Genomic DNA, 15401 nt, shown 5'->3' on the forward strand with positions numbered 1-15401 from the left:
TCCATTCTTAGAAAATATTTTTGAAAAAGGCTCAATGTCGTTATCCTTGCAAGGGGAGGGTGCTGAAGCATTGAAAACAGGGGTGCCAATACCTTTGATCACTATCTTTTTAAACAAAATCTCTTTCTCTGAGCAATTATATTAACATAAAACAATATAATTGTTTTGAGAATTATTATATGTTTAACAAACGAGTTTGAATGACTTCCGACTTCAACTGTAACTCAATATTTATATTATTTATTTCATACAGTCTTTTTGCTCATCTTTATCAAGGGTGCCAATCATTTTGGGCCTGACTATACCTTAGTTAAATCTATAGGTGTTTGGTTACTATAGCCTACCTCCAGCTCCTCCTAACCCTGCACCTGCTCCACCTGGAACTCCTGTGGTGGAGGTTGACATGAAAACAATGCTTAGTTAAAAGTGGACAGACACTTCAGCATAAGTTACAACCAATGTTGCAACTCTGATGTTGCTGTTACGAGTGACGTTTCTTACCATATTTAGCGGCTTTGGCCGCAGCAGGATTATATCCTGAAATGTAAAACATGAATACATTAAAAAGGAAATTCCGCCAAGCCATTAGGGTACACATACAGTAAAGTCAAACTACATTACATCCTGCACCCCAATGGTGCTCCTTTCTGTACCTCCAGCCCCAACCCCAGCCCCAGCTACTGGTACTCCTCCTGCTCCTCCTGCGACTGAGCCAGCACCTGGGAGCCTGCCTGCACCTCCTCCTGGGAGTCCTGTGTAGAGGGACACAAGGAAACCATTGGATTTCTGAGGCATGTCTAACTAACTTCAGTTAGTTAACAGTGGAACTAAATGAGATAATAGTGGAAGTACATTTCAGCATGAATTCAATCAATGAACCAATTCTGATGTTGTTGTTTGAGTGATGATTTACCATATTTAGCTGCTTTGGCTGCCGCAGGATTATATCCTGAAATGCAAAGCATGAATCACTTGTGATTTTTATAGTCTAAAAATCATTATAGATTTGCCAAATATAACCATCTAGTTCACAATATCATATCTGAATAACGTCCTTAATATACAGTGCCTTGCGAAAGTATTCGGCCCCCTTGAACTTTGCGACCTTTTGCCACATTTCAGGCTTCAAACATAAAGATATAAAACTGTATTTTTTTGTGAAGAATCAACAACAAGTGGGACACAATCATGAAGTGGAACGACATTTATTGGATATTTCAAACTTTTTTAACAAATCAAAAACTGAAAAATTGGGCGTGCAAAATTATTCAGCCCCTTTACTTTCAGTGCAGCAAACTCTCTCCAGAAGTTCAGTGAGGATCTCTGAATGATCCAATGTTGACCTAAATTACTAATGATGATAAATACAATCCACCTGTGTGTAATCAAGTCTCCGTATAAATGCACCTGCACTGTGATAGTCTCAGAGGTCCGTTAAAAGCGCAGAGAGCATCATGAAGAACAAGGAACACACCAGGCAGGTCCGAGATACTGTTGTGAAGAAGTTTAAAGCCGGATTTGGATACGAACAGATTTCCCAAGCTTTAAACATCCCAAGGAGCACTGTGCAAGCGATAATATTGAAATGGAAGGAGTATCAGACCACTGCAAATCTACCAAGACCTGGCCGTCCCTCTAAACTTTCAGCTCATACAAGGAGAAGACAGATCAGAGATGCAGCCAAGAGGCCCATGATCACTCTGGATGAACTGCAGAGATCTACAGCTGAGGTGGGAGACTCTGTCCATAGGACAACAATCAGTCGTATATTGCACAAATCTGGCCTTTATGGAAGAGTGGCAAGAAGAAAGCCATTTCTTAAAGATATCCATAAAAAGTGTTGTTTAAAGTTTGCCACAAGCCACCTGGGAGACACACCAAACATGTGGAAGAAGGTGCTCTGGTCAGATGAAACCAAAATTGAACTTTTTGGCAACAATGCAAAACGTTATGTTTGGCGTAAAAGCAACACAGCTCATCACCCTGAACACACCATCCTCACTGTCAAACATGGTGGTGGCAGCATCATGGTTTGGGCCTGCTTTTCTTCAGCAGGGACAGGGAAGATGGTTAAAATTGATGGGAAGATGGATGGAGCCAAATACAGGACCATTCTGGAAGAAAACCTGATGGAGTCTGCAAAAGACCTGAGACTGGGACGGAGATTTGTCTTCCAACAATGATCCAAAACATAAAGCAAAATCTACAATGGAATGGTTCAAAAACAAACATATCCAGGTGTTAGAATGGCCAAGTCAAAGTCCAGACCTGAATCCAATCGAGATTCTGTGGAAAGAACTGAAAACTGCTGTTCACAAATGCTCTCTATCCAACCTCACTGAGCTCGAGCTGTTTTGCAAGGAGGAATGGGAAAACATTTCAGTCTCTCGATGTGCAAAACTGATAGAGACATACCCCAAGCGACTTACAGCTGTAATCGCAGCAAAAGGTGGCGCTGCAAAGTATTAACTTAAGGGGGCTGAATAATTTTGCACGCCCAATTTTTCAGTTTTTGATTTGTTAAAAAAGTTTGAAATATCCAATAAATGTCGTTCCACTTCATGATTGTGTCCCACTTGTTGTTGATTCTTCACAAAAAAATACAGTTTTATATCTTTATGTTTGAAGCCTGAAATGTGGCAAAAGGTCGCAAAGTTCAAAGGGGGCCGAATACTTTCGCAAGGCACTGTATACACACAGTAAAGAGCAACACTACTGAGATGAGAGTAGTGTTCACTGCGTAGTACACTTTTAGGCTCACCTCCAGCCCCAGGTACACCTCCTCCTCCTCCTGGTACTCCACCAAATCCTCCAGCCCCAGGTACACCTCCTCCTCCTCCTGGTACTCCACCAAATCCTCCAGCCCCAGGTACACCTCCTCCTCCTCCTGGTACTCCACCAAATCCTCCTGCTCCTAGGCTTGCTCCTGCACCCCCTGGAACTCCTGTGTGGCAAGACAAGATAAGAACAGTTAGTTAAAGGGATGATCTGCAGTTCAAACAATAACAAAGCATCAACCCTAACACTTTTTTGGTAAAAAGCTGAGGAATGGGGTTGGAGAAATGTTTGCACTCTCATCTCAAATGTATAGACAGCGATACAGACTGACCATCCATGATATCAACATAATAGTTTTAACTCTGTTCTGAGGATATGCAGTATTTGTTTGCAGTTACAAGGTTCACAAACAAAAGAGTAAAACAAGTTTATATTTGGGATTCTGATGGTACGACAGTTCAACTAAGCTAAGCAGGCAATAAGTTCTATTCTTCAAGAATCAATGGGTATATTTCATTAATTTAAAAGTCTAAACATGAATGTAGCAACTGCTGTTTGCCCCTTTGAAGGTTAACATAAATAAAAAATCTACAGTTGAAGTCGAACGTTTACATACACCCTAGCCAAATACATTTAAACTCGATTTTTAACAATTCCTGACATTTAATCCTAGTAACAATTCCCTGTCTTTGGTCAGTTAGGATCAGCACTTTATTTTAAGAATGTGAAATGTCAGAATAATAATAGAGTGAATGATTTATTTCAGCTTTTATTTTTTTCATCACATTCCAAGTGGATCAGAAGTTTACATACACTCAATTAGTATTTGGTAGCATTGCCTTTAAATTGTATGACTTTTGTCAAACGTTTCGGGTAGCCTTCCACAACCTCCCACAATAAGTTGGGTGAATTTTTGGCCATTCCTCCTGACAGAGCTGGTGTAACTGAGTCAGGTTTTGTAGGCCTCCTTGCTTGCACATGCTTTTTCAGTTCTGCCCACACATTTTCTATAGGATTGAGGTCAGGGATTTGTGATGGCCACTCCAATACCTTGACTTTGTTGTCCTTAAGCCATTTTGCCACAACATTGGATGCATACTTGGGGTCATTGTCCATCTGAAAGACCCATTTGCGACCAAGCTTTAACTTCTTGACTGATGTCTTGAGATGTTGCTTCAATATAGCCAAATAATTTCCTGCCTATGATGCCATCTATTTTGTGAAGTGCACCAGTCCCTCCTGCAGCAAAGCACCTCCACAAAATGATGCAGCCACCCCCGTGCTTCACGGTTGGGATGGTGTTCTTCGACTTGCAAGCCTCCCCCTTTTTCCTCCAAACATAACGATGGTCATTATGGCCAAACAGTTCAATTTTTGTTTCATCAGACCAAAGGACATTTCTCCAAAAAGTATGATCTTTGTCCCCATGTGCAGTTGCAAACTGTAATCTGGCTTTTTTTATGGCGGTTTTGGAGCAGTGGCTTCTTCCTTGCTGAGCAGCCTTTGAGGTTATGTCAATATAGGACTTGTTTTACTGTGGATATAGATACTTTTGTACCTGTTTCCTCCAGCATCTTCACAAGGTCATTTGCCGTGGTTCTGGGGTTGATTTGCACTTTTTGCACCAAAGTACGTTCATCTCTAGGAGACAGAACGCGTCTCCTTCCTGAGCGGTATGACGGCTGTCCCATGGTGTTTATACTTGGGTACTATTGTTTGTACAGATGAACGTGGTACCTTCAGGCATTTGGGAACTGCTCCCAAGGATGAACCAGACTTGTGGAGTTCTCCAATTGTTTTTCTGAGGTCTTGGCTGATTTCTTTTGATTTTCCCATGATGTCAGGCAAAGAGGCACTGGGTTTGAAGGTAGGCCTTGAAATACATCCACAGATACACCTCCAATTGACTCAAATTATATGTCACGCCCTGACCATAGTTTACTTTGTATTTTCTATGTTTTGATTGGTCAGGGTGTGATCTGAGTGGGCATTCTATGTTTCATGTCTTGTTTGTCTATTTCTATGTTCAGCCTGATATGGTTCTCAATCAGAGGCAGGTGTTCATCATTGTCTCTGATTGGGAACCATATTTAGGTAGCCTGGGGTTCACTGTGTGTTTGTGGGTGATTGTTCCTGTCTATGTGTTTTTCACCAGATAGGCTGTTTTAGGTTTTCGTTACGTTCATCACGTTCTTTATTTTTGTAGTGTTTGCATTGATTCGTGTTTTACGTTTGTTTCATTAAAACATGGATCGCAATCTACACGCTGCATTTTGGTCCGACTCTCCTTCTCACGAAGAAAACCGTTACAGAATCACCCACCACAAAAGGACCAAGCAGCGTGTCAACAGGCAGGAGCAGCGCGAGGAGATGCGCAATAAGGATTTCTGGACATGGGAGGAAATCCTCGACGGGAGAGGACACTGGGCTAAACCAGGGGAGTGTAGCCGCCCAAAGGAGCAGCCCAAAGAGGAGGTATGGACATGGGAGGACGAATTAGAAGGAAGAGGACCCTGGGCTCAGCCAGGAGAATATCGCCGCCCCAAAGAAGAACTGGAGGCGGCGAAAGCGGAGAGGCGCAGATATGAGGAGGCAGCACGACGTAGCGGATGGAAGCCTGAGAAGCAGCCCCAAAAATTTCTTGGGGGGGGGCTAACAGGGAGTATGGCTACGCCAGGTAGGAGACCTGGGCAGACTCCCTGTGCTTACCGGGGGGCTAGAGAGACCGGACAGGCACCGTGTTATGCAGTGGTGCGCACGGTGTCTCCAGTGCGGGTGCATAGCCCGGTGCGGTATATTCCAGCTCCGCGTGTCTGCCGGGCTAGATTGAGCGTCGAGCCTAATGCCATGAAGCCGGCTCTACGCAGCTGGTCCCCAGTGCGTCTCCTTGGGCCGGTTTACATGGCACCAGCCTTGCGCTCGGTGTCTCCGGTTCGCCTGCATAGTCCAGTGCGGGCTATTCCACCTCGCCGCACTGGCAGGGCGACCGTGAGCATTCAACCAGGTAAGGTTGGGCAGGCTCGGTGCTCAAGAGCTCCAGTGCGCCTGCACGGTCCGGTTTTTCCAGTACCACCTCCACACCCCAGCCCTCCGGTAGCAGCTCCCCGCACTAGGCTTCCTGTGCGTGTCCTCGGCCCAGTACCACCAGTGCCAGCACCACGCATCAGGCCTATAGTGCGCCTCGCCTGTCCAGCGCTGTCGGAGCCTCCCTTCTCTTCAGCGCTGTCGGAGTCTCCCGCCTGTTTAGCGCTGTTAGAGCCTGCCTTCTCTACAGCGCTGCCGGAGTCTCCCGCCTGTTCAGAACTGCCAGTTAGCATAGAGCTGCCAGTTAGCATAGAGCTGCCAGTTAGCATAGAGCTGCCAGTTAGCATAGAGCTGCCAGTCTGCAAGGAGCTGCCAGTCTGCAAGGAGCTGCCAGTCTGCACGGAGCTGCCAGTCTGCAAGGAGCCGCCAGAGCTGCCAGTCTGCAGGATGCCGCCAAAGCTGCCAGTCTGCAAGGAGCCGCCAGAGCTGCCAGTCTGCAAGGAGCCGCCAGAGCTGCCAGTTAGCATGGAGCAGCCAGGGCCGCCAGTCAGCATGGAGCAGCCAGTCAGCATGGAGCAGCCAGGGCCGCCAGTCAGCATGGAGCAGCCAGTCAGCATGGAGCAGCCAGTCAGCATGGAGCAGCCAGTCAGCATGGAGCAGCCAGAGCAGCCAGTCAGCATGGAGCAGCCAGTCAGCATGGAGCAGCCAGAGCTGCCAGTCAGCATGGAGCAGCCAGTCAGCATGGAGCAGCCAGAGCTACCAGTCATCATGGAGCAGCCAGAGCAGTCTGCCAGCATGGAGCAGCCAGAGCTGTCAGTCAGCATGGAGCAGCCAGAGCAGCCAGTCTGTGTCGACCAGTCTCTTCCAGATCTGCCAGTCGTCCAGACTCTTCCAGATCTGCCAGTCGTCCAGACTCTTCCAGATCTGCCAGTCGACCAGACTCTTCCAGATCTGCCCGTCGTCCAGACTCTTCCAGATCTGCCAGTCGTCCAGACTCTTCCAGATCTGCCAGTCGTCCAGACTCTTCCAGATCTGCCAGTCGTCCAGACTCTTCCAGATCTGCCAGTCGTCCAGACTCTTCCAGATCTGCCAGTCGTCCAGACTCTTCCAGATCTGCCAGTCGTCCAGACTCTTCCAGATCTGCCAGTCGTCCAGACTCTTCCAGATCTGCCAGTCGACCAGACTCTTCCAGATCTGCCAGTCGACCAGACTCTTCCAGATCTGCCAGATTCTCCCAGATCTGCCAGTCGTCCAGATTCTCCCAGATCTGCCAGTCGTCCAGATTCTCCCAGATCTGCCAGTCGTCCAGATTCTCCCAGATCTGCCAGTCGTCCAGATTCTCCCAGATCTGCCAGTCGTCCAGATTCTCCCAGATCTGCCAGTCGTCCAGATTCTCCCAGATCTGCCAGTCGTCCAGATTCTCCCAGATCCGCCAGTCGTCCAGATTCTCCCAGATCCGCCAGTCGTCCAGATTCTCCCAGATCCGCCAGTCAGCCAGGATCTTCCAGAACCGCCAGCCAGCCAGGATCTGCCGGATCTAACCACCTGCCAGCCAGGATCTGCCGGATCTAACCACCTGCCTGAGCTTCTTCTCAGTGCTGAGCTTCTTCTCAGTGCTGAGCTTCTTCTCAGGGCTGAGCTACCCATCTGTCCCGAGTTACCTCTGTCCCGAGCTGTCCCTCTGTCCCATGTTATCATTGTGGTGGGTAACCTATTTAGGGACGTTTAGGAGGGGGATTAAAACTGTCATGGAGTGGGGTCCACGTCCAGCGCCAGAGCCGCCACCGCGGACAGATGCCCACCCAGACCCTCCCCTATAGGTTCAGGTTTTGCGGCCGGAGTCCGCACCTTGGGGGGGGGTACTGTCACGCCCTGACCATAGTTTACTTTGTATTTTCTATGTTTTGATTGGTCAGGGTGTGATCTGAGTGGGCATTCTATGTTTCATGTCTTGTTTGTCTATTTCTATGTTCAGCCTGATATGGTTCTCAATCAGAGGCAGGTGTTCATCATTGTCTCTGATTGGGAACCATATTTAGGTAGCCTGGGGTTCACTGTGTGTTTGTGGGTGATTGTTCCTGTCTGTGTTTTTCACCAGATAGGCTGTTTTAGGTTTTCGTTACGTTCATCACGTTCTTTATTTTTGTAGTGTTTGCATTGATTCGTGTTTTACGTTTGTTTCATTAAAACATGGATCGCAATCTACACGCTGCATTTTGGTCCGACTCTCCTTCTCACGAAGAAAACCGTTACATTATATCAATTAGCCTATCAGAAACTTCTAAAGGATTGAGGTCATCGTTTTCCAGACATCATTTTCTAGGCTTTTTCAAGCTGTTTAAAGGCACAGTCAACTTGGTGTATGTAAACTTCTGACCCACTGGAATTGTGATATAGTGAATAATAAGGGAAATAATTGTTGGGAAAATGACTTGTGTCATGCACAAAACAGATATCCTAACCGACTTGCCAAAAACTATAGTTTGTTAACAAGAAATTTGTGGAGTGGTTGAAAAACTAGTTTTAATGACTCCAACCTAAGTGTATGTAAACTTCCGACTTCAACTGTATGTACCACCTCTGATATTGCTGTTTTGAGAGATCTTTCATACCATATTTAGCAGCTTTGGCGGCAGCAGGGTTATACCCTGAAATGCAAAAGTTTATAGATTAGAAACCCAGATTTTTATAGTCAAACTGCAATCACAAAAAAGCAGAATTTTGAACTCACTGTAAGAGGCCTATCAGATTTTGATGTTGTACAGTTACTTTCATATGTACCTCCAGCTCCTCCGGATAACCCTCCAGGTACTCCTCCTGCTCCTCCTGCTACTGATCCAAAACCTGGGACGCCACCCGCACCTCCTGGGACTCCTACGGTGGAGGGTCACAAGAAAACGACTCAAATTAGTCTTATTAGCTAAAACTCTGATATTGGTGTTCTGAGTGATATTTCTTACCATATTTAGCAGCTTTGGCTGCAGCAGGACTATATCCTGAAATGTAAAAAATGTCAAATCTAATTTAAAAAAAATCTACCTGACCCTTGGCCTTACTCTGAAAATCTTTAGATATACTCTCTCACAAAAAGCTAAATGTTTCACTTGTATTCTCATATTCTCTCGTATTCTCTTTCACTTGTATTCTCTGAATAGTAGTAATTTCAACTGTGGCTGTCCTGTCTAGTAGATTTGTTTGGTGGTACTGTACACTGTCAGGTACTGTCCAGTAGAAGGTCAGAGGTGTCTTTATCACACACTCTCTTTCTCCCCTCACCTCCAGGGTAAGCTCCTCCTGCTCCAGGGTAAGCTCCTCCCGCTCCAGGGTAAGCTCCACCTGCACCGGGCACACCACCCAAACCAGCACCAGCACCTGAGGGTAAACACTTCAAGAGTTAGTACTTGAAGTTAACACTGTGTCAAAAAGTCCAGTTTAATTAGCCCTGATAGCGATCACTACCATATTTAGCAGCTTTTGCCTGAGCCTGGGCCGGGTTAAGACCTCCTGTCCCAACACCTGCAGAGAGTGGGGGAACGCAAACATTAGAGTTACAGTTCTCAATTCAAATTAATTTATGTAATAGAGCGCTCTTAAACATATTTTCCCATATATTTGTGTAAGTGTTCTCCAATTCCCTACCAGTTCCAATGGGGTATCCAGGCTTGGATCCAGGACCACCTTTGCCACCAGGAAGGCCTGCTCCACCACCACCACCAAAGCCCCCATATCCTGAACCAAGTGGAGAGAACCATGTACTGTACCGTACTGCTTATACTACACACACATGTACAATCACACATACATGCAGACACACTACTTAAAACATTTACATATTAAAAACGTTCTGTACCAAATGGAAGTTTGCCTCCAGCTCCTCCAACTTTCGCTCCATAGCCACCTATAGAAACCATGGCGACAAACAAACGGTATCAGTCTTGTATAGAGTAAAGGTTTTGAACTGACACACAGTCAGAAAATCCATTACTACTTAATTGTTTGTGAACGGACCTTCGTTTAAAATTATTGACTTATTACTGATTTATTCAATTTCATTCCAGATCCACCCAAGAAATAAAACCACACAATTTGAATCTATTCTGTTCAGCAGTAAACATTAATACATCTACTGTAGATGGGTTAGTAGTTCTACATCAGTAAGGTTTGAGCCCAGTAGGTCATAGCTGAAGCAGTTTGGGTTTTTATCATGTGTAAACACAGCTACATTTGTTTCTCATCAAGCAGGTGTTGATTTGATTCAGCAGTATAACCTAGCCTGCGCCAAACATCGAGAAATATTCTTAAAACTAACCTACGGAACAGACAGGGAGGATTGGTCAGTCCACTCAGATCTTACTATTGCCCCTGAGTGACTACAGATCTGAGAGGAGGCCAAAGGAAAGCTCTAACTTACTGTATGCTTTTGGCTGCATGACACTCTTTCCTGTGAGGGACCACATACGGTAAATAGCTAACTAAGACCATGTTGTCTTAACACATATAACATTAACTGACATTGATTGAAGTGGTGGTCCCTTACCGGGAGTGGGTGTGAAGCAGCTAACTTACATACAATAAATGACAGAAGCAGTCACAGTTTTAGTGGGTTAAGGTTCAGAGCTTTTGCACTTTTCAGATTTTTAAAGTGTCTTAGAAGGGAAGGTGGTAGAAGCATCGTTCTGATTTTGAGGTCTTCCTAGAACGTGATGATGTGACTGCAACATCACATGGTGAAAAGGGCAACAACTCAGTTTTGAAGAGGAAAGAAAACACCCTTGTTCCAAAGTCAGGACCTGGGCCTCAAAAAGAGAACATTTTGATTCTCAGCAGCCAATTCACATTGATAAACCCACCATACATAACCTGAGGCCTAGGAGGGGGGTAGCCATAGAACTGCCTGTGACCATGGCTGCTCATGTGACCGTGACCGTATATGGGGCTATGCATGTGGCCATAATGGGGGTGATGGGGATAAGACACTGTGCACTGGAGGGAAAGGAACTGTAACGAACTGTCAACATTGTGTCAACTTACAGACCGCAAACGTCTGACGTTTAACATCCATTAAACACTGGGATAAATGACGTTTAGGGACAATAAGATAGTGATTTGTTTTGTTTTTGTGATCAACATTTAATTTTTATTTCACAATATACAACACACAAGGCCGGATCACTTTACAAATACTAGCCAACATGACAACATTAACATTCAATACAACTATTTACATACTCTCAGGAGTCAATTATTTGAGTGCACAATATGACATCTACAGAAAGGAAGTAGAGTTTACAATAAAACATATTCTATATTATTCTCAGAAAATAAAATGTTGTCCCTCCACTCCCCTACCATGTAGGACCATTGCTTGGTCAAGAGTTGTTCATATCTGATCTAATTTTTGCATAATACATCCCATGCCTCAACTATATTTGCCAGAGCTTTGTTTATCACAGCCACTGATCGCTCTATATGAACACTATCTTGAAAATATGATAACCATGTCTGAGGCGAGAGGATTGTAGGGGTAATCAAAGCACTAAGGATAACCCTTTTTACTGCTGTTAACCCCATATATATGATTATTTTCTGAACCAGTTGCAATACAATTGAAGAGTCATCATTCAACAAAAATAAAGGTGAATCTTTGACCAGAGGGAAACCCATAATTGTTGTAAGGAAATCTGAAAAGTGACCAGAACTGGGACCCCACAGGACATTCCCAAAACATGTGACCAGAACTGGGACTCCACAGGACATTCCCAAAACATGTGCATTAGTACTCCAACAGCATTCATACGGCATCTATCACAGATTGGAGTTGGAATCAGCTTAATCTTAAAACGTCTAAATGGGGTTGCATAACTTCTATGTATAGCCTTATAATGTATAAGCTGGTGTACTGGGTTTTTAGAGGAAAAAATACATTTTCCCAAATGGCATCCCAGTTCAGGTCGTGCCCCAATCCCTGCATTTCGCGGTTCTATACTAGAGTGACACCCAATGTAGCGCATTTAACAGACAGCAGGCAATCATAAGTGGCAGAGACTATTTTAGAAGTTAATGAAGGGTCTATCCATGTAAGCATTATGTGGGATGTTAACGGGGCATCCCATGCTACACCATAAGTTTTTAACAAAAATCTTAACTGTAGGAAAAGGAACCATGAAAGCCTGGAAGTGGATACATTTGTTTGAGGTCCTGGAAAGGAATTAGCCCCTTATCATTATACATGTCTCGCAAGGTATGCACACCCTTATCCGCCCACAATGGGTACAGAAAATACTTGTTGTTTGTCAGCAGCTTATAGTTATGCCATATAGGAGAAGAATCACAGAACGTCTTAGTGTTGCCTATGTGTTTCTCAGCATAGTAACATACTTGTAGTGAGTTGGAAATAATTTAACAAAAAAATGTATATGCCATTTTTATCTTGATGCCCCCCAAAAATAGATCTGTAAGTCTATGTGGTGCAACAGGTGCTTCGTCTATGCCTCTCCAAGATGCTGCAATAGAATCATCAGACCATACACTCAATGATTTTATTTGGAAAGATGAGTAGTATAATTTGTAATCTGGAAGAGACAAACCTCCTGTTCCCATTAACCGTGTAGGAGTATCATATCAAATGCATGGCTTTTCGTCATTCCAAATAAACTTGACTTTAATTCCTCAAAGTATTTTGGTGGAGGTGGTATAGGCACCTAACATTTAGTCGACCGAGTACGTTCATTTTTTACTATTGCAATCCTACCTTGTAATGAGATTTAAGGGGAGGACCATCTCTGCAAATCTCCTATTTTAATTTGACATAGTTCCTTCTGCAAACTTGGGAAAATTTGGTGGGTATGCATATGCCCAAATAACTAAAGTCTGCCTCGTGCCACTGCACTGGAGATGCAGCAGGCAAAGTAAGCAATTTCACAGGGTTGTTAAGGGGAACCCGTATAGATTTTTCCAGTTTATTTTATATTCAGAGAATGAACCAAAAATAGTAAATAATGTCAGAATCTGTGGAAGGGAAATTGAGATGTCTGAGAAATACAATAAGGTGTCATCGGCATAGAGTGACACTTTATTCTGGGTACCTTTAATAGTGATGGGTGAAATATGTGGGTCCAATCTAATTGCAGGAACAGGGGGCTACAAAGACAGTGCAAAGAGTGTAGGTGATAATGGACATCCTTGTTATGTGGAACGTTGTATACAGAAAGTCTTGGATAGAATGTTTCCCATCTGCACAACTGCTTGGGATGCAGAATACAATGTTTTTAACATGAAGATAAATCCTTTACCAAAACCAAAGGCCTCCAAAACACACCATAAATAGTTCCATTCTAGCCTATCAAAGGCTTTTTCTGCATCCAAACTAAAAAGTGCAGAAGGGACTGGGTCGTTTTCGGACTCATTTATGATACGGAATACACGTCTAATATTGTCTGAGGCTAAACGACCCTTTATATACCCAGTTTGATCATTGCTAATGAGATGTCCTACAAGCAGTTCTAATCTGATTGCAAGTAACTTTGCAAACAGCTTGAGCTGTGTTGTAATTAAGGCTTAAGGGCCTATAACTTTTACAGTCTAGGGGAGATTTGCCCTTTTTTAAAACAAAACTATAATCAGTGAGGTGTTTTGGTCTCTATGGAATTCTCCATGTTTTAATGCATGATTGATATAACCAAGAATCAGTGGCCCAACAATATCCCATGCTTCAAGAAACAGCTCAGGAGGGAAACCATCAAGTCCTGGTGATTTGCCTCTTTTCATAGACGTTAATGCATTCCTGAGTTCTTCAAGATTAAGTGGGGAGTCAAGGAATCCAGATTGTTCTCTGTCGAGTTTGGGAAGGTCCAATGATGATAAGAAGTGTGTCATCTTACTATGATCAGGGTCCGCCTCTGATGTATATAATTGGGAATAAAACTGCCTAAATGTATCATACATTTCTGACGGGTCATGTGATATCTTACCAGATGGTGTTTTTTAATGTTGTTCAAATCTTCCCCTTTTGCTATGTAAATGTTTGTTTCTGCTCGTTTTCAACCAGAGCAATCTGTATTTCCAGATCTACTACTTTTTTTTTTTACTGCGAGTTGAGTTAAAATGTGAGACAAACGAGGTAGTTTCCCCTCAAAAAACATTTTGCCACCTCTCAAAGTGACCGAGGGGATGTGGCTGTATCTGTATTAAACAATAACAATTATTTCAACTTTGCTGACAGCTGTGTAAAAAATGCCATATTCTGCAGTAATGTTGCTTTGAAGCGCCATCTTCTGGCACCTTTATGTTTGTAGCTGTCAAGTAGGATACTATATACGACAGCTCCATGAACAGAAATGACTATGCGGAGCAGCTCGGTTGTCTGAATACACCTGTTTATATAGGGATATACAAATATGTAGTCTATCTGTGAAAATGTATTATGTATTGAAGAAAAGAAAGTACAATCTTTAACAGTCAAATTCCTTAGACGCCAGGCGTCTAAAATATCAAACTATGCAGTTCCGAGATCACCAGAAGCCTGATCAATTTGAGCGTGCGATGAAACATGAGACCAATCTAACTGAGAATTACATACCTGATTAAAATATCCTCCCACAACAAATTGGTATTCTGATAGATCTAATAATCTTTTCGAGATAGAACTAAGGCAATATGGAATCAGGGGCAATATATTGAGGCAAAACACATCTGCGTGTGATTTATAACTGTAGTTACAAATACGAAACGTCCTACATCGTCATTATCAGAACTGTCAACCAGAACGCGTAGTTTTCTATCAAATAATATTAAAACACCTTTGGTTTTGTTAGTGGCTGAGGAGTGAGCTACACATTTGTAGTTTTTGTAGTATCTGTTTCGGAATCTATTGACATCAGAATGTTTGAGTTGGGTTTCATGTATTAGGGCGATATCAACCTTTTTTGCGTCTAATGTATTCTAAGCATTTGGTAAGCTTGATAACGGAATTCAAACCACTGGGAATTTAGCGACATCTCAATGAGCTCACGGTTCATTAAAAACATCTGTCATATAGAATGTATGGTTAAGTGTAGTACAAAATGAACAATACATTTAATGAACTCCTACTTCAATATAAACAGGGAGAAAAAATGACGCCCCTTTATAAATATGTGTGAACAAACTCTGACAGCTGGGTTTGAACAATAATAGAAACAAATACAGTACACCCGCAAGAGCGGAAGTCTATAGCTTCAACCGCTCTCTTTGGCTGGTAGGAACTCAAATTCGCTAACATCAGGAGGCTCCCAAACAGCGGCGCACGTCCCAAATCCAGTCCCTGGTTGCGGTCCAAACACTGACAAGACACACCCTCGTCCAACTACCCTCGCTTTATGCCCTTGGGTGAATAGCCGTCGCCATCTTGGAGGATGGTCCAAATGATTAGCCAAGCAAAGGAAATTTGCAACGACCCTCAGCCCTCGTTTTTAATCTGCTTTCCAATTGAACAATTATGTTCACTCCGGGCCAGAAAATACCCATAATTCAATTCGCGACAATTGTACATCCACTAAGAAAAGTCTGCAAAAACTTAAAAACAACATAAATGGAGAAGTCAACATACATGTAAGTAAAAA

At 43.5% G+C, this 15401-nt stretch overlaps 1 protein-coding gene across 38 annotated transcripts in view; it reads right to left on the reverse strand.

The window, feature by feature from the left end:
• Positions 1-15401, reverse strand: part of LOC110507708 (elastin) — a 118147-nt gene that overhangs the window by 51655 nt on the left and 51091 nt on the right. For 31 of the 38 annotated variants that reach the window (XM_036965346.1, XM_036965345.1, XM_036965343.1 and 28 more), the window contains exons 12-23: positions 9653-9700; positions 9442-9531; positions 9262-9318; positions 9079-9174; positions 8763-8798; positions 8584-8676; positions 8415-8450; positions 2762-2944; positions 914-949; positions 654-752; positions 502-537; positions 345-386 (exon numbers count right to left, since the gene is read on the reverse strand). In XM_036965346.1, coding sequence (XP_036821241.1) covers positions 345-386; positions 502-537; positions 654-752; positions 914-949; positions 2762-2944; positions 8415-8450; positions 8584-8676; positions 8763-8798; positions 9079-9174; positions 9262-9318; positions 9442-9531; positions 9653-9700 — 852 coding nt within the window. The remainder of the gene's footprint in view (positions 1-344; positions 387-501; positions 538-653; positions 753-913; positions 950-2761; positions 2945-8414; positions 8451-8583; positions 8677-8762; positions 8799-9078; positions 9175-9261; positions 9319-9441; positions 9532-9652; positions 9701-15401) is intronic. The other 7 variants (XM_036965358.1, XM_036965357.1, XM_036965356.1 and 4 more) reach the window with 5 other exon arrangements.

Source organism: Oncorhynchus mykiss, chromosome 27 (genome assembly GCF_013265735.2).
Source record: "Oncorhynchus mykiss isolate Arlee chromosome 27, USDA_OmykA_1.1, whole genome shotgun sequence".
In the NCBI taxonomy this organism is placed as follows: Eukaryota; Metazoa; Chordata; class Actinopteri; order Salmoniformes; family Salmonidae; genus Oncorhynchus; species Oncorhynchus mykiss.